The sequence below is a fragment of the Osmia bicornis genome, chromosome 3 (genome assembly GCF_907164935.1).
Source record: "Osmia bicornis bicornis chromosome 3, iOsmBic2.1, whole genome shotgun sequence".
NCBI classification, from domain to species: Eukaryota; Metazoa; Arthropoda; class Insecta; order Hymenoptera; family Megachilidae; genus Osmia; species Osmia bicornis.
Genome location: NC_060218.1, coordinates 8,575,065 through 8,594,796, shown reverse-complemented (window position 1 = coordinate 8,594,796; position 19,732 = coordinate 8,575,065). Strand labels below are relative to the sequence as shown.

Genomic DNA, 19,732 nt, shown 5'->3' with positions numbered 1-19,732 from the left:
GAGATACGATTTTTCTAAGGATTGGTAGCGGTTACAATAGGAAGTGGTTACCGGATACCGGTAACCATAAGGCCATTGTAAGTCAAATCGATGCACGCGAAGTGCTTTCGAAACTCGCTAGCTCCTCCCACTTTAGAAAATAAATAATAAGTGGAGCACGTAAGCGGCAGTCCGCGTTGTTCGTGAGGCGATACGGAAGCTGCTTTAGCGACGGTACATATTTTCGCTTACATAAGAGAAAGGATATTCTTTCCTTCTTTTTCATTCAGCATAAAAGACGTCTACATTAAATAGATATTTTAACAAACATTATCATGGCAAAATTATACATCCCCATCGTATTTTTATAAAAATATATATATTTGTTTCATCCACCCACCCTCGAGTGAAATTTTTCAATTTTTATCTTTAATATGGTTAAAATACAATATTTTCCAAATAAAAATGGTAAGGACATTTTTAATTAAAATTTTAAAAAGAGATAATTCATGTTGTTTTTAATTAGTGGAATCTAATACAGAGTACTAATGATATATTGTATATACATATAGGAGAAGTGAAACTTTTCAATTTTTATCTTTAATATGGTTAAAATACAATATTTTCCAAATAAAAATGGTAAGGACATTTTTAATTAAAATTTTAAAAAGAGATAATTCATGTTGTTTTTAATTAGTGGAATCTAATACAGAGTACTAATGATATATTGTATATACATATAGGAGAAGTGATCGAAAGAAACGCGTCGGCTTAGGATGAAAAGCAGTTAACGGCATATCATGAGAAGAGAGAGCGATTCAGCATCCTAGAGAATCTTTCTCACGAGGCTCTTTGCTATAGGGCAAAGATGTCTGCATATGTCCGACGACACGATTATGATTTATGCTGAATCGAATCGAGACTGATTTATGAGAACGTAACGTTCTTAACTCTAGGATATATAGGGTGTTCATACATTTACAATTTACTGAAGATAAACATAGATATCAAAACTTTTAATTGAAACGTGATTACTTGAAATTTGTGCACACTTATTAACTCCTGTGGTTCCATTACAAATTTTCAAATTTTGAAGCTTTTATCAAAATTCCATCAGAATGAAATAGATGCAGTTTTGCCTAATAAAAGCTTAAATTTAAAAATCATCTGGTCATATTATTTACTGCGATGGTAGACGCGTTAAATGATTATCATTATCCCTTTTTACCCTATGTTATTATCACATTTCGTTTCATTAAATTGAACAAATTATTCGATGGAAAGAATTCTGTACCTATACTTTGATATGGATAAAATCTGGACAATTTTATTTTTTCCCTTTTCCCTTCTTTTTACCCTTTTTTTTCTTTTTCCGCTTAGACTGGGAGGGATCAAACAAGGGGACGCGTGGAGGCTTAGGTGGCGGCCTACCATCGCCAAGATGATCAGCCACTGGAGAAATTCCAGCGATATCTTTGATCAGATTTCCCGCGGGACTGGTATCAACTATCATCTCTCGATTTGCGAAATTATCCGCAGGTAATACGCTCATCCCTAGCTTCGACGAGTCTTTAAAGTTACATTTATACTCCGTTCCATCGGGTTCCATTTTGAACAGGAAACAATTGGATGCGAGAGCGTAACGCATTAACAAGCATCTGAAGCATAATTGATGTTTTAAAAAAGTTTTTGGAACATTTATGAATCAACGAGCGTTCTACGAATGAGAACATTTTTCACTACCTTCCTAAATTGAAAATTGTTATCTCGAGATCTAATCGACCAGCGAAATTTTGACCAGTATCAATAAGATCGAATGGTCCTCTGAACCTAAAAGGCGCTGGGTTTTCAATAAGCAGGGAGCCCTGAAACATAAAAAGACAAATTACTATACTGATTTCTATAAGATTTATTAAAATGAACTTACCAGATCGCAAGCGCATCCGCTAAGATGCGTTCGAAGAGAACAGATAGGGAAATTATCGTCCATTCTGAAAACACCAATCCACAATGGACATTTCTTCATCTTCTTAAGTAATTCTTCGCAAGTCATCGAGAACTGAATGGACTGGCCAGCTTCGAAATCGAAAACGTAAATCTTGTCATCCTCTTTGCTGGTTCGCTTGCGTTCCTTCACTTCCGTCACTGGAAAATTAATAAATACTACTTTCGTGAGAAGCGTCGATCCTGTGGAGTCAGTATACACCTCCTTGTTTAACTGAAGCTGTGACACACAGACGTCTAACAGATACAGTCCAAACATAACAATAAATTCTGTGCGATAGGATACAGAGAACGTGTAATGTTCTTTATATGTAAGGTTATAATGAACTTGAGAATTTTACGAAATGAAGTTGCACCAATTATAAAAGAATAATATTTTAGGTACGATATCAGTTTGTCAAAATTATTTAACAAGCAAAAGGATGAATAGTGTAGGAGTTTAGTGGAGGGGGAGAGGGTTTCGTCTCCTCGGACGCCTTTGGTTCGGGCCGGGGACCGCTAGGTGGCGGCAAGGATGACGGTGTTCTCGCTGGCGGTCGCCCGGCATGCAGTTTATAGGAGTTCTGAATTGCGGTGTGATAGTCTGACAGACGATCCCGAGAAGAAACGCCTTTTTCTTCCCTCTCCTACAATAGGTACGTCGAATGTGGTGCACAATAACGTGCAAGCATTCTCGATGCTATTATTTTTCGTGGGAGCTGTTAATTGCCGTGCGGAAAACACTCGCCACGATGGAAACTAATTATTATTATTAAGATGTTCGAGGACGGGCTTGCGTTACCCACTGGTATCCTTGCGGTTCTACCCCCGTTGTTATTCGTATTACACACTTACCAGTTCATATCCTGCAATTAGGATATCGCGTAATGAATCTTTCCGCGTTTCCCTGCCGTTTCGTTCGACGTACGTTACACACCGATCTCGTGACAGGGGTTGTTATTTCGTATTCTCGCTTAATGTTCACCTGTCACTGGAGCAGTTAAGTGATTCGCGCCAATCGTTTCGCGTGCTCCTTGCGATTGAAATGTTTTTACAGAAGCCTGCTTGATTTTTCATTCAAGAGCTTACTATTTGTCAAGATTATTGGACAATCGGAATGATTATTGACGTTTAACTTTCATTTCCGCCGCTTTGTAGATACTTGAGAACGCTGATTTATCAAAGATATCTTTTCCAGTCTTCGTGGTGAATTAGGAAGAACATCTGGTGATATTACCCTGGTGATAAACAACACTGTTAATTTTCAGTCGTGTTCAACCGATGACGTTTACCCTCGCTACGATATGATATCTCAATGACGGCTGTTGAATTTGCATCGCACCGAGAGCGCGGAACAACGCCGGTGTTAACAAGCGAAAGCGTTAACGAGAGAGTGTGTTAACGAGCGAATGACTCGGCGAGCGTGACAAAAAAGAAAAATTTACAGGCAGTAACAATAACACTTGCCGTAATTCAGCCCCGTTAAAGTACCTTCTTACCTGGCTCGTTTCAACTCTCGGAAACCAGAGCCAACAAAGGGAACTATAACATTCATTCTATCGTTTCTAGATCGTGTGTGGCGATGTTCGAAGGATTTTACGTGGCAGTTCAAGGCGCATTGAATTGAAGCAATCAGGGATTTGAAAGATAATACGATCTGTTTTCTTCTAGTATATGGGGTAGCGATTGATAAGTGGCCTATGAACTTAGAATGCGATAGTCTTCCTCTACATCGTTTACATCGCGATTATTTCAAAGACATATGCATTTTCTGATATTTTTAATTCGTATATCACTATCACCCAAATTTCACGTGATTTAATTTAGAGGTATCGTGTATATCAGCATTTCTTAACCCTTTTTGGCCCGCGGACCGGCGGTTGAGAATAACTGCATTACAGGAATTTGTCTTCAGTGCCGTGCTAATCATAAATTATGTAAATTTAAAATTAGTTAAAAATATTTTTATTTCTCAATTTTATAATTATTTTTCTTTTTTACAGATTAAGAAAATTTTTTAACACGGACAGGTAAAGTTTTCATAAAATTATTCTATATTTCAGACTCAAGTGTTAATATTTTTATCTTTATTTCATAAAAGATTGATTGATAATTGCACCATTAATGAAACATCAAGTTTTTGCTCGCACTGTAATACACGTATTCATATCGTTCTTCAATTTCACCCCGCTCGTATCTTTCGATCAATAATTATACGTTACAAGGTACGAAATTTCATTAATATGTATTAAAAATTTTAAGTAATAGTTTATTATCAACGAGCTTGAAGATATTATTAAAGACCACTTGTTAAACGATAATTGGTACCAACAAAAAGTTAGAAAGCTATTACACTTATTTTTTATTAAAACAAGTGAAGTCTGATATAAAATCAAATTTTCTGTATTCATATTTTTAAATTTACTTTTGCTAATTATTTAGAGTGTGATGAAAGTAATCATAAAAGAATAATATTTTAAACGAGGAAATCCAGTTTCGTTGAAATTATCACGAACGCCTTCGGTAGATTTTGTAAAGATGAAGAAAAAATGGAATTTTCATTCCAACAGATAGAACGTATTTTTATAATTCATCCCCGATGAAAATAAATTTCTATCCAGGATCAATTTAATGGTCTGCTGATGTTTCTCGCGAGTAGCCGAGCGTTCGCTTACCAAACAGATTAAAGCAGGATTCCATCAGGAATCCTAGCATCGTGGATGCCTAGCATCGATACGTTAACCTGCTTGTAGTCTGGCATCAAGGCTAATCTTCAACGCAATCACGTTCGCGAAGCAATAAGCGAGACGAAACATCGCACGGTCTTCCCATAGACGCAAAATAAATTCCACGGGGTCGTTCGACGGTCTGACAAGGATCCTCGTGGACGGGAAGCGTCCTTGTTAGTTATGGACGTGGACAACGTAAGCTGTGCAGAAAATCGCCGATAGCTGGAAACGGTGGAATCATAACTTCTTACGGGGCGACGATTACTCGAGAATCGCGAGATAAAACCCGGCCCCATCCCGACGCGTTCACCTTTCTCTTTCACCCTCTTAATCCTCCTCATTTACCTCTTCCTCTTTTCTGCCCTCCCTTCTCGCCTCTTCACGGCACACCCGGTACTTTTCTTCCTCTTCGTTCGTCGTGTTTTCTTTAGCCTCGAAGCGAATCTGCCCCGACTTCTCGCATGCGAGGAGAAGGTGGGCACCGTTTTGCCGATAACGAACTGGTTAACACGCGTTCATTATCCGCGGCCACGTAGCGTAGGTATATTAACCAGGCTATACCGACCGGATTCTCTACCTGCCAGTGGCCACCACCTCGTAATCATTTCTTTCCGTTTCCCCTTCTTTTATAATTAGATACGCAATCGGTCACACGCTGCTCTATCGAATTCCATTGAAATACCGGCTGCACGGACGAACGTTGTTTCGATAACTAATTGGACTGTAAGTTATCGAAGCTTTTCGGTTTCGGCGCTCATCGTTCACCATTACCTTCTAAGGGCGCGCAGTTACCCTAACGCCATTGCCGTTCAGGACGAATCGGGCGATAACTGTTTTACTGCTTGGTACCCTGAAAAGATAGCTTCAAAAGTAGTACTTACTTGGTGGAAGTGAATAAATCTTTCACAGCATAATCTTCAGATCAACCTGCGTTGTTTCTGGATATTTTAATTTAGGACTTCCTTACATTACAGCCCCGGAAAATTTGTCACTTGACTTTCTTTTGGTTCTCAAAAATAATGAAACAACTACTGCTATTATTTTGTTCAGAAGTGTATACTTATAATTAGTTGATATGGAAACACAGAATGACTGGGTAGACATTATTATTGGTAACAGATAACTACCTACTTACGAAGAAGTGTAAGTGCAAGATGTACATGAATGTATATGTATATAATTGTAATGATTAATGAAAAACGATCGAAAAGATTTATATTATCCATTTAGATACAAAGTCATAGCAGAACGGTTACCTTCAGACGGACATTTATTATTTATATTATCAGATCGGACTAGACAGTTACACCGTGCTACAGTGGTTACAGTTTCACAATGGTATTCCATTTCTTTTCCCAAGATTTATAAAATAAATCGGATCAGTATTATCAATTATAGTCCGCATATATAAGGAGAATAAATAAAATTAAAATGTAATTTTTTGACCACGACGAAAGCTGAAATAGAGCAGACGTCGAGATTTTTTTGTCTCCTGGAGCTTCCATTTCAAAAGCAACAACCTTAAACAACCTAATATAACAAATTGTAATGATGGATATCCTTTATCGCTTCTATTTGCATAATTGTTGTATAGGAGGATGTAAAACGGTTCAATCAGCACCTCGATAAACGGGTTTTATCTATTTTTATGCGCCATATATGTAGCAGAAAAAATTCGCCTGAAGAAACTCAAGAGAACCTGATTTTCTTCTGCTGGATGAACAAAGCACAAAAAATATATTAAAATTTAACGCGATGAAATATTGAGTTTAATAATTCTTCTTCGCTTTTGAAACGTTAGGTCGTCTTCCAAAAGATAAACGAGCGATTTCGACCCATACCAAAATTATTATTATTATTATACAGAATGTTTCAAGCAATTAGATCAGGCTGCAGCTCAAGGACGGTCTACCTTAATCCTGGAGCTGTTGGCGAGTGGAACGGCACGGAACGAACAGTCGCAGTCGTAGAGGGAAGGCAGCATTAGCGTGCTAAGCAGATGCAGATGAAACAAATGGATTTGCTCGGTGACCATCGTAAATCCACGGTATCGTTGACACGATCCGTACACCCTCGCACGAACCGTGTTACGAACTCCGTTACGACCTTCTGCCTTCTACCTTTCTTGCCCTTTCCTCCTTCCATATATCTACCCAGAAACGGTCCATCACTAGCGCGCTACGTTTCCTCCGTGTCACTTTTCATTTATCCCAACGACGCCATACTTATAATTTTTATAAAATAGATAAGTGTCTATTTACATTATCAGATATGATATATTTCGAAATCAGTTTTTGCTCTATGTATAACTATCAGCCAGCCATTTTGTATCGAGACTAATCGGTGAAACATTTGTGTACGTGGTTATTTCCAAGGAACTCAATTAGCTTGAAATTGATATAGAGTAAGTGTTATTTTACGGTACTTTTATGTCATCAAGTCATTCCACGTTTCGAAACGAACCGTTTAATATGCAAGAAATAATAAGCCGATGGAACGATACCATTTCATTTATCAGTGAATGTAAAAAAAAAAAGATTGAATTCCTCGGAGGCCGGAAATATTATCGTTGATTAGAAGCGCGTGAGAAATAATTCATAAATAATCGGCACCGGTGGTTTCGCGGTTTCGAGGCTTCGTAAATCGCGTTAATGGAACGAAGGTGTATCGCGAGCTTTCGATCGAGATAAACGGAATTGCGTTCCATTAATTAAATTCCAATTGAGACAACGTATTTATTACAGGTGTTCGGTTTGTACCAACCGAGAAATCTAGCCCAACGACGAGCCGCTGACATGGTTCAACAGTGCTCTATTGCGAAACCACTTGTCCGCGTAATTTCACGTAGAAGGATTTAGTCATTCACTCGGCGTGAACCATTTTCGCTGCGAGCTCTAATTTGCGCGTTACGACCATGCTGTTTCTTGAGAAATAAACGCTTATGCGGGTAACAATTCGTGTTACGAAACTACCGTACCGTATCGCTCCATTAATTGATATCTCAAACCGACTCTTTGTTCAACGCTACACTTAATGCAATAAAATATAACTCTGTTATTATAATGTACAGTGACTCATAGGATAGAGTCGAGTGATTTCAAATTTCTTGAAAAATAATTCTTTAAAAGTTTCAAAAATGATTAAACAAATTGTAGGAAGCAGTTACATTACTACCCCTTCCTTAAAACCAATGACTGCAATTATGATTACACCAAGTTGATTGGAAAGCATTCATTTCTACACTTAACAAATTCACAATAAATGCTGTCATCACTGAACTAAATATGAACGTTTTATTCTTATTGTACAGTAAGTAAAATATTTAAATATCTTAAAACTGATAAGAGAGTTTTGTTGCCTCTAATATTGTGTACTGCATAGAAGTGCAAAGAAAACGTTTGTCGTGCCCGGTGTGCAATATCCCCTTATGCAATATCAGTCAGGCTCGTTGCATATTCCATGATCTTCCCTCCTTTTCCACTGTATTCCCCTTTCAGCTTTTCTTTTCCTTCGGTTTGTTTCTGGCCGTCGCGTCGCGGAGAAACGCCCACTAGAAATTTAGTTTCAGATTACGATGTTATCGCGGACAAAAGTGATATCGGGTCTCACAGGTTCGGCGTTTCCATCGGTAAATAATGTTCATATCGACTATTCGTGAACGAGACGCCGTTTAATTTATACATCGGTATCGACTGCGTTTGCACAACGCAACAAGCGAAGTAGCACTTTCATTTTTTTTAAATTTCTCGGATAGATAAATTTTAATTAAGATAGACAGCTTTTCTTTATTGTCAGACCTGCAAAATCACTTTTAGCAATTTAAAAACAAAAAATATTAATATTTAATGAAAAACAAATCCCTGTGGCTCGGGGATCAGAATACGGCCACGGTAACCCCTGCCTGTCGTAAGAGGCGACTAAAAGGGGGACTAATGGAGCGAGTGAAGAAGAACTAAAAGTACTGCAAAAATGTAAGAAAAGAAAATGTAACTGGCAAAATGATAAACGTAATGCGAGGAAAGGAATAATGTAACTTGAAATGGCGCGCGTAAACGCATCCCATTATTACAATTAAGGGAAACATATATCTAATCTAATCTTAATGAAAAACAAAAGATTGAGGGTAGAAATATATTTTGTCTCTATTCAAAGGGAAACGGTTTAGCTGTATTAAAGAGGCGCAAAAACATTGGGTAACATCGATAGGGGAGAAAATGCATCGTCATTGCGTTTCTATCTGATTTTACGGGAGAATTCGAGTGCGACAGCGGCGCGAACGCTTCGGATCCAGCGATTTCCTCATTCCTCGATCCGCTGGAATCCCGTGTACTATCCAGGGTTAGCCGATTCAATATTTCATCGCATCGGTAAATAAAAGCAGCGCGTCCGCTCTCACGTGCCAACAACGCGTTACGAACGCGCTATTAATTGCTCTTGCGTCTCTTTGCAGTCCCCGCGTCAAGGTTCCTTGATTTACGCGACCCGAGCAGAATAAGACGCGCCGCTGCGCCCGCTAAATCATCGCCATCCCTATCCGTTCCTCGCCTCGCTTTTTCCGTTCCTCGTTATCGTCCTGAACGGACCCGATATTTTGCATTTCAATGAACCTCGCGCCATCGCGCCATCGCGTTCCGCGCCCGAACAATCTTCCTATTTAAAACGTGTCTACCTGATTATTGGAAGCAAAACCAGAGATTCTATGGAAATTTTCACACGGATTTTCTCCTCTTTTGAAATTATTACGCTCGCAACGGCGATGGTTTAAAAATGAAAAAATATGCAACAAGGGAAGTTTAAACAAAAGAAGACAGTTTTTCAAATACAAAACCTGTTTACAGTAAAACCTGGATAAATGCAACGTAAGAATGCTTGGATAAGTGCAACATCGCTATCCCCTCCACTTGGGGGGATCCCCCTAAGCCGAACCGAGCCGCTCGGCGAGGAAACCGTGTAATATGATCCGACCGTAATATCGATGTGACTAATACTAATTGAACGATAAAACTTTTTTATTTTTAACTTTTTCTTAATTAAACTTCTACTAACGCATTTGTGAGATTTTTCTGATTAAAATGACACCAAACACGCTATAGTTTGAATTATATTTATAAACAATAGTAATCGAATAAACAACATAGAATTGACGACCACGACTGAATATAAATGATGTTGGCTGAATACAAAACATGTGTACGGACACAGAATCGGCATGTCGGCTGAATACAAAACATGTGTACGGGCACAGAGTCGGCATGTCGGCTGAATAGAAAACATGTGTACAGACGCAGAATCGACACCTCGCTTGGATAAATGCAACATTAAATACCCAGAATCGACACCTCGCTTGGATAAATGCAACATTAAATGCCCAGAATCGACACCTTGCTTGGATAAATGCAACATTAAATGCCCAGAATCGCCACCGTGCTTGGATAAATGAAACCTTTGAAACCAGAGCCAACACCGCGACTGGTTTTGATGTCGATCTCTGTTGCTTTTTGTCAACCTTTAACATCAATTTTAGCAAGTAATTATAATTGAAACTATATCGTGTTTGGTACCATTGTAATCAGAAAAATTTCACCGATGTGTTAGTAAAAGTTTCAATAAAAAAAAGTCAAAAATAAAAAAGTTTTATACTTCAATTAGTATTAGTCACACCGATACGTTTCGGCTCTTTCCTTTGATCATCGGACCTCTCTCTTTCCACCACTGTCTGTCTCTTTCTACGTTCACGCTTGGCTGGTCGTCGCGTGTAATCCGAGATTCGACACCTCGCTTGGATAAATGCAACCACTGGGTCCCAATGTTGGTTGCATTTATCCAGGTTTTACTGTATTACACTCTAAGACCGACAACGGTTGATTAGAAAGCAGGCAGTCTTTTTTCGCGAAGCTTATTAATAATTTGCGAGCGAGCTCTCAAATGACATACCAACGCGGCAATTAATACTTATCATACTTTAATCAAGCCGCTCGTTTATTCCGCGGGTTAGCCTACAGACAGCTAATCACCTGACCGAGTGACTAAACAATCAACCGACATATCAATCGATAAATTATTTCCTTTTTTTGCATTACAAAGAGAGCCGTTATGCTTGTAATACAAAGTATAGAGGTACGTATAGAGAAGTCGAGGAAGAACGAGGAAACAATCTATCAACCTTCGAAATAAGCAATTACCAATCGCTAATTAAAGTGGCTCGATGTAATAATTAGCTACTTATTCAGGATCACGATATATATTTAAGCAGTTATTGCTCGGTATCTTCATTTATAATTATCATAAAGAAGTAAAGTCGGATTTTGGATTTCAAATATTTTCTTCGCGGATTCTTGAAATAACTCGGCTGTTAACTTCGAAGCACTTAATCCTAGTCTTTTCTTTACATTCTTTCGTACTTTCTTATTGATCCTATGAATATGGTAATTGTAGACATGAATATGGTAATTTTCAGACACACAAGATCCTAGGCGATTTTCACGATTACATCTTAACACCACGTTAGCAACCATACTCCTGCTTTAAGTTATATAAGAGAACAATTTTCTAATTTTCCTTATACCTCTAATAATGTTAGTAGTACGACTCGAGTTTCCAATAGAGTATTATCTATTTATTCTAAAATTTTCGTTTTCCTCTTTCATTTCATTATGAAAACGTCTACAAAACGAATGTTAATTGTTGCGCAACCGTTCTTTGATCATTTACAGATCTATTAAATCGTTACTCAATTGTCGGTATTTACGACACCATTCCTCTTTATTAAAGTTCCTAATCGTACACGCTTCAACTGATCGGAAAGGCTAGTGGCAGGTATCTGTTATCGCGGATACGTGTCCGCGATAAAAACATTTATTTTCATAATGGAATAGGAGCGAAGCTGGATTGACAATGACTTAGCTATTATATGGAAGGATTCGACAGGTATGCGCAAGGTGTGCCGATAAAAATGAAGGCAAAGGATATAATCCGAAATTTTAATAGCGGTCAGATACGCCTTTCCCTGTTTTCTGTTCAACAAGAATTGCGATAAAAACCGAAGCGAAGTTACTGAAACCCCGATTGCATTCCGAGATACTGCATCGGTCTCGAATGCATTGTAAACAATATGCTTCGGGATGAAATAACAATTCATCCGAAATTCATCGAAAGGTCTATAAAGGCTTATAAAGAAAAGTAGAGCACTATACAAAATTATACATCCAATTGAAATTTTCAGATTTTAATATTTTTTTAATTGACCTTATAATTTTGTCCAGATGAAATTGTACTTATTTATAAATCGAACTAATCAAAGGAGATATCCTCGAGGCGATTCGAAGGATTATTCTGCTGGTGGCGACCTTAGAAGGTCTCCTCGCGACTCTGTCGGCTCTCCATTATTTTCTCTCTCGCTTTTATCCACCTTTTCTGCCACCCACTACCTATCTGATATTAAATCTGCAATGCGATCCGAGGTTCAAGCAGTTACACCGTTCGGACGGTATTCTAATGTAACTAGTATTCATGGATAAAGTTTCGCAACGTTGCTCTGGATTCTGATCTCGCTGGATTTTCTGACCTCTTAATTTTATGGTGTATCAAAAGCATGCGGCTTAGCCATACCAGCGCATAATAATAAGCATGTAACACGTTAAACTGTGATACGTGCAACGTAATCGTGTCCCGTTCTATACTCGGTAGATATATCTTTAGAGCCTTTGTTGCATCGATGTATAAACGATTTAGAAATGATGTAGGTTTCGTGTTTTATATTTCTGGAGGAATTTCACTCGGCGTTCTGTTTAGTTAGGAACAAGATACCTTATAGATAGTAATATATATATACGATGTTAATGATTAGGGATTAGGAATTGACAGCGTAGAATATCGATTCTTTCAAATATGAAACTTGGTATACAAAAATAGTGAAAAGTTACATACACTTTCCAGACATCGAGTTTATATAATATCGGTATTCTAATTGAATTGATTCTAATTAAAAGTTGAGGCGATTCTTAAAATGCAATTTCTTAAAAGTGGAAACTGAACGTTTCACTGGAGTATTAATACGCGATAAGAAATTTTAACGATCCAATCATTCGGGTATTGTTCACGAAGTAGTTGACCGTTTGCTCCCATTCATCCATAAGACTTATCATTATCTCATCAGGCAAGTAATTACGGGAAACCAGAATCGTGAAGAGTGAAAGAGAAAGAAAAGAGGAAAGGTAAATGGTTAACTGTAGTCTAACTCATTAAACTTGAGCGTGTTTAGACGTACAGCAGGTGATTAAATCATTATCATCAGATATTTTATGTTTTCGGTAGTATTATGACTTGGTTAATATACTCCGTGAGAAACAGATAGCAGACTTAATGGACTCCATAATCTTATCCATGACATAATTACAATTTAACATATAATTTAATCATCCCCTGCAGCTTTTTAATGAAAAATACCGTTTGTGACATAAGTTGGATAAAAAGATCGTTATTGTTTATTCTACTTATTATAATTGTAATAAATGAAGGGTTGTAACTATGCGATGGAAGATGGACAAATGGAATGCCAGCAAAAAGTGATAATCTCTGTTAGACGCTCGAAGTCATTACGAGTTCTAACCCAAGAGGTTAACCTCGTGCCAATTACTATTGATCTATTAAATCATAAATGACTAACCCTTGCTAATTACTTACTTTGCCAGACGTGAACTTGCGCAGACAGATGGTCGAGTGGCAGTTCTTTTTTCTGATTTCAGATTCATCTTGGGAGCTCTAAAGGTACAATTAGCGTTTCATGCATTTTAAGTGCACAAAACGTCAAGTAAATGGTATGTAAACCATATGAAATAACATTATCTTTCTTCTTACTGATGCGTACATTAAAGATATTACGCCGTGTTATGTACAGTATTCTTCCATTTCATTACGACCATCCCAATTTTAAACATTCACTTTAATTTACTTTCTTTATTAATTTCAAAGCACAGTACAGGTACATATACCGTCATTTAAGATCATATTTAATCCCGGCTTACTACCGTTCAAGTTAAATACTGCAGAGGTTAAAATTCACAGGAAAATAGCAATCTTGATCGTAGGTGTGTTAGCGAGTAATGCTTGTCTATGACTACACCAATTCACTTTTATGTCGTGTAGTAGAAAAAAATAAGTACATTAAAGAACGTAAAGAGGGAAATAATTGCAAATTTTATCTACCTTGGTGTAGTATTAAATTATAGTCTACACTATAGCCGATCCTGGACTAATCAGGCTATTACTATTATTATACTCTATTCTAACTTAGATAAAAATTCTTTCCTTTAGTTCTAGTAAAAATGTGTTAATCATCTATAGGAGGAACTACTTCCTGGATAGTGAATATCAATCGCTATAATAAGGAATTTTTAATCTTTTATCATTTATTTTTCTATACTGTTACATAATTAAGTAGTGCTAACGGAAAAGTTCTGAAAAATAAGAAAATGAACTATATTTAGAAGACGATACCGGAAGAAGGCGCATTTGTCGTAAGAGATTGGTAGACAAACGAATATGGGGGACGCTTGCGATAGAACCTCTGTGTGGGCAGTACGGTAACCTTCTATGACAATGAGTATCTTATCGAAAGATCTACGGGTTAGCAGCAAGATAAAACAACGCGAGTACTAAGATTGTAGTGGTATTATAAGAGCGAATCGCAGAAGGTGGAGTCACCTGTAAAATGTCGGTACAATGGCCGGCCATGTCACAGGTGTCTCGCTGTGAAAGTCCGCGAGGAGCACGTCAACTGATACCCTCGGCTAAGGAACCTACGTATCGAGACAATGAGTAAAGACCCATTAGATCGGCCGGACACATTGTAATTGCGCCTGACGATTCAATGCGATATTAGTCGTTAATTTATTCGCAGCCAGGGAGTTCCCTGTCTGAATGAACTTTGACGAGACTAACCAGGATTCTTCGTTGCCGATTGTCCTTCTTCTCTTCTCCATTTTTTAGTCTTCGTCTCCGTCTGACTTGTGCTGCTCAACTATAACTACTAGAACTTAAAAATCACGTTATCGATATAAATCTCAAGTATGACAGATCTGATATATAAAATAAAGGAAAAAGATAGGAAAGAGAAGTAGTTGACACATTCCAGCCGAAGCGGCTGGGCAGGGCCGGGCGGTTCCTGACAGCGGAGATACTACAAGTCCGATATGCACCGGGCGACGTAATAGCAACGGATGAATCACGTTCTTGTAGGAAGTGACCGGCCGCGGTCGGTGAAAATGTCCGGTTTAGACAAAGGCTCGCGGCAACGTGACTGCACTCTTTGTAGTCACGCTAACGAAGAGGGTCGAGGCCGATAGACGATCTGAACACGGCTGGAATGTTTCGTCTGGCATCGAGCATCGCATCTGCCATTAGCATTCGAGCCCTCTTGCCTCGATGGTGCGACGTTCGCTGTTAGATTCGATGCTGGCCAGCAACCTCGTGCACGATTTCATCAAAAGTCCGCGGTACCACCACCGGTTGATCAGGATGCGCTCCTCCACCTTGGTCATTTATCTTACTTCTCGTCGCGGCTGCGACCCGGTATCTCCCTTCCAATTCTACTTTCAGCCTCCAATGACGTTTACTCCTCCGGATCGAATAATTTATCTAATAATTTATCAGAAGCGTGTTTTCTTTTCTATATAGTCTGTCTATGAAAGTTTGTAAAGTCCTAGTGTAGCTGAATATAAGGAAGGTAAGCATTGCGGGGTTAAATCAACAGGTCGCGATCGTCGATTCGAATCTTTTCCACGTACCATTACGAGCAATCGACATCTCGACATCGACAGATCGGTAGAGCTAAGACATAGCGCTATCGGGGTTAGCTGGCGTTTATTAGCACGCAACGAGGCTTTTATCGAGCATGAAAAGGGCCGGAGGTAACTCGATTCGAACAGAATCGAGATGGGTCCGAGTAATCTGCGCTCGGTCGGCTACGGATTGCGATGGAAGTTCCTCAGGGCGTGGCAGATGCATTATGGATACTGTTTTACCAAGGTACATACGTAGCACGCATCGAATCGGCGCAATGAAACTTTGCCCCTGCGACGTGTACCACTTGCTTTTATATTTTTGCTCACGCTTTTACAGATTCGTTCGTGATTGCTGTTACCGCGAGTCAGCCGAGTAACTGGCCGACTGAATTACCGTAATGTAATGCTCCCTCGCGATCATCGAGCCAGGTCAATTAGAAGCTTTTCTACTTGATTCCAGCTCTGAAATAACTTTTATGATCGCTTATTCATGTTGAAAGTAATCAAGGTAGCCGTTCCTCAACTGCTCAGTTGTAATTCAGGCGATCTTCAGAAAATGCACGGCTATTTTCACCTATTAACGAAGATTAGGATGGACACAATGATAGCCAGTTAAGCAATAATTGTATTATAATAAAATCAAAATATCAGATCGAATATTTATTACAAGTTACCATTTACAAATTTAAATTATTAAACTATTAGATGATTAACATTGAAATAATATTTGTACGAGTTTCTCTTACGTTCAGGTACAGAAAATAGAAAGGTAAGGGCAACAGAGAAAAAAGTGCGAAATTGAAGGAGAAAATAAAACAACTTATCCTTGAAATGAAAGAAGAATATGAATTATGGATGTAGCTTCTCGCATCTTTATTAAAATAGCCAGCCTGTTCATGCCTCAAAATATGCATAAAATAAATTATGTGGTCCCTGTGTCGATATTAATAAACAGTTTGTTCGTGGTTGAACGTAATTTAAGTGACCTGAAATTAATTCGCGTGATTTTCTTATTACTCACTCTTGAGAAGATAATATCGAAAATTATATCCAGAGCCTCTCGCAAATTATTTTGTTTAATAATTGGAGAGAAAGTAAAACCTATATCAAACGAGACAGTATCCAATAAATTGTGAATATTTTAATCTTCTGTGATCATATATTTGGAAGTAGTTCTATTTTTCATAACTTCTTGATTGAATTTAATGTGGAAAGTAGAAGAGTAAAATAAATCCATCACGATAATGGTGTGCTAAGCTAATTAAAAGTTGGAATAGAAAAGAAACATGTAAAACAGGAAATAGCTGAAGAACAGAGATTCTTGTCTTTTAAAGAGGTCAAGTGTAATTTAAGATAACACCGGTTTTTTAATGCTTTGCTCACGCTCGAGTTGTTAGACGCTTATCAACGTTGTTATCTTCGAGTAATTATCAAGTATCGTTGCATGTCTACTTACAACTAACACCTGAACGTCCATGCGCTTTGAACTTTAATTACCGGAGGTGTTAGTTAAGCTTTTGACGATGGGATAGCTCCTTTTCCATCTGATTCCTCTTTGTTAAGGAGTGAGTGCAAATTTTAAACCTAACATTTCTAAAAGAAATTTGCAAAAGGAACTTGAATGCCCTTGCATTCAACAAGTATCATTACTATATATTATAGTAATATCAACTCGATGTAAGACAGATTTAAGGCTGAGTCTCGAATGACCTAGCCGTTTATCGTCGAAGGGTTAAACCGGGTTTTGCGCAAGAAAAGCAGAAAACAGACTCGCGCGGCCACTACCAGAAGAATAGAGTGATCAGGCGACCATAAATGCAAGAGAAGTCGCGGATGTGGTAAGTTGTAGTTGTCTCTGTTATCGACGACAGTCGTTCGAATGAATTGCGTGATTTGAATATGGCGCTAGTAATCGAGCGACACTTTTCTTTACCGACTGTGTTATTCATTTCACATGTGAGATTTCGAGGTACTTACGTATTGAAATTAGGAACGTTGAAACAGTTGGGTATATTAGTACGTTTTATAGTATGGTTCTTCATACATACTATCAGCAGTGACTACAGATGTAGAAGACTGGACATGCCTTTGTTTTCGAGGGGTCATGATTCAGGGGGTCCCAGACACCCCCAGATGAAGTTAGATTTGCGTGCAGAAAGCACAGCCAGTATAATAATCGTGCCTGTTTTACCAGTCACTCTTTTATCGCACCTCACGAGGGGAACTACCCAAGTGTTCCGCTCACTTATTAATGAAACTTTGCCACATTGTAGAGCTCGTCGCCCTGAACACGCCTATACCCCCTTTTGGGGGCAGACGGCTAATTGTTTAAAAGATATTAACAATTAAAGTTAGTTACCCCTTACATTCAGAAGCATGACAAACTAACACATACAAATGCTTAGCTCTGCGGTAAAACGTTTGACTCGCAATCTAGTTGTCTACGGTTCAAGTCCATGATTCACAACCTCTTTTTTCTTTTTTCTCTTTAATGATAATTTGTCTCTTTTTGAATAACTATTACAACTGTGCTATAATCATTGCATTTATTAATAATTAATTACATGTGCTGAAATTTTTTTGGAATTTAAGTTATCTTTTCTATCCAATACGTACATTAACACCCTTACCGCATTCAAAATTCGATATATCGATAGTTTCGATTAATTGTTTAAACATATTAATTGATTAATTGTTTTCGATATAACGATAGTTGGATCGATTAATCGATATTTTCGATATATCGATATTTTCGATATATCGATATTTTCGATTAATCGATATTTTCGATATATCGATAGTTGGATCGATTAATCGATATTTTCGATATATCGATAGTTGGATCGATTAATCGATATTTTCGATATATCGATAGTTGGATCGATTAATCGATATTTTCGATATATCGATATTTTCGATATATCGATATTTTCGATATATCGATAGTTGGATCGATTAATCGATATTTTCGATATATCGATAGTTGGATCGATTAATCGATATTTTCGATATATCGATAGTTGGATCGATTAATCGATATTTTCGATATATCGATATTTTCGATTAATCGATATTTTCGATATATCGATAGTTGGATCGATTAATCGATATTTTCGATATATCGATAGTTGGATCGATTAATCGATATTTTCGATATATCGATAGTCGGATCGATTAATCGATATTTTCGATATATCGATATTTTCGATATATCGATATTTTCGATATATCGATAGTTGGATCGATTAATCGATATTTTCGATATATCGATAGTCGGATCGATTAATCGATATTTTCGATATATCGATAGTTGGATCGATTAATCGATATTTTCGATATATCGATATTTTCGATTAATCGATATTTTCGATATATCGATAGTTGGATCGATTAATCGATATTTTCGATATATCGATAGTTGGATCGATTAATCGATATTTTCGATATATCGATAGTTGGATCGATTAATCGATATTTTCGATATATCGATATTTTCGATATATCGATAGTTGGATCGATTAATCGATATTTTCGATATATCGAAAATATCGATATATCGATATTTTCGATATATCGATAGTTGGATCGATTAATCGATATTTTCGATATATCGATAGTTGGATCGATTAATCGATATTTTCGATATATCGATAGTTGGATCGATTAATCGATATTTTCGATATATCGATAGTCGGATCGATTAATCGATATTTTCGATATATCGATAGTTGGATCGATTAATCGATATTTTCGATATATCGATAGTTGGATCGATTAATCGATATTTTCGATATATCGATATTTTCGATTAATCGATATTTTCGATATATCGATATTTTCGATTAATCGATATTTTCGATATATCGATAGTTGGATCGATTAATCGATATTTTCGATATATCGATATTTTCGATATATCGATAGTTGGATCGATTAATCGATATTTTCGATATATCGATATTTTCGATATATCGATAGTTGGATCGATTAATCGATATTTTCGATATATCGATATTTTCGATATATCGATAGTTGGATCGATTAATCGATATTTTCGATATATCGATAGTTGGATCGATTAATCGATATTTTCGATATATCGATATTTTCGATTAATCGATATTTTCGATATATCGATAGTTGGATCGATTAATCGATATTTTCGATATATCGATATTTTCGATATATCGATAGTTGGATCGATTAATCGATATTTTCGATATATCGAAAATATCGATATATCGATATTTTCGATATATC

The 19,732-nt window shown here is 37.3% G+C and overlaps 1 protein-coding gene across 1 annotated transcript; it reads right to left on the bottom strand.

The window, feature by feature from the left end:
* Window positions 1-624: 624 nt before the first annotated feature.
* LOC114872477 lies at window positions 625-3,860 on the bottom strand. Its single transcript, XM_029179708.2, has 3 exons — window positions 1,907-3,860; window positions 1,723-1,844; window positions 625-1,637 (listed from the first exon to the last, which is right to left on the bottom strand). Exons 1-3 carry the CDS (start codon window positions 2,240-2,242, stop codon window positions 1,307-1,309), a joined length of 789 nt encoding a protein of 262 aa, XP_029035541.1. The 5' UTR covers window positions 2,243-3,860; the 3' UTR covers window positions 625-1,306.
* Between the last annotated feature and the right edge of the window lie 15,872 nt (window positions 3,861-19,732).

Coding starts and splice junctions, on each gene's coding strand:
- LOC114872477 (XM_029179708.2), bottom strand. CDS start 2,242: ATGTTTGGACTGTATCTGTTAGACGTCTGTGTGTCACAGCTTCAGTTA. Junction 1,845..1,906: donor GCGGATGCGCTTGCGATCTG/GTAAGTTCATTT, acceptor TTTATGTTTCAG/GGCTCCCTGCTTATTGAAAA. Junction 1,638..1,722: donor ACAATTTTCAATTTAGGAAG/GTAGTGAAAAAT, acceptor ATTATGCTTCAG/ATGCTTGTTAATGCGTTACG.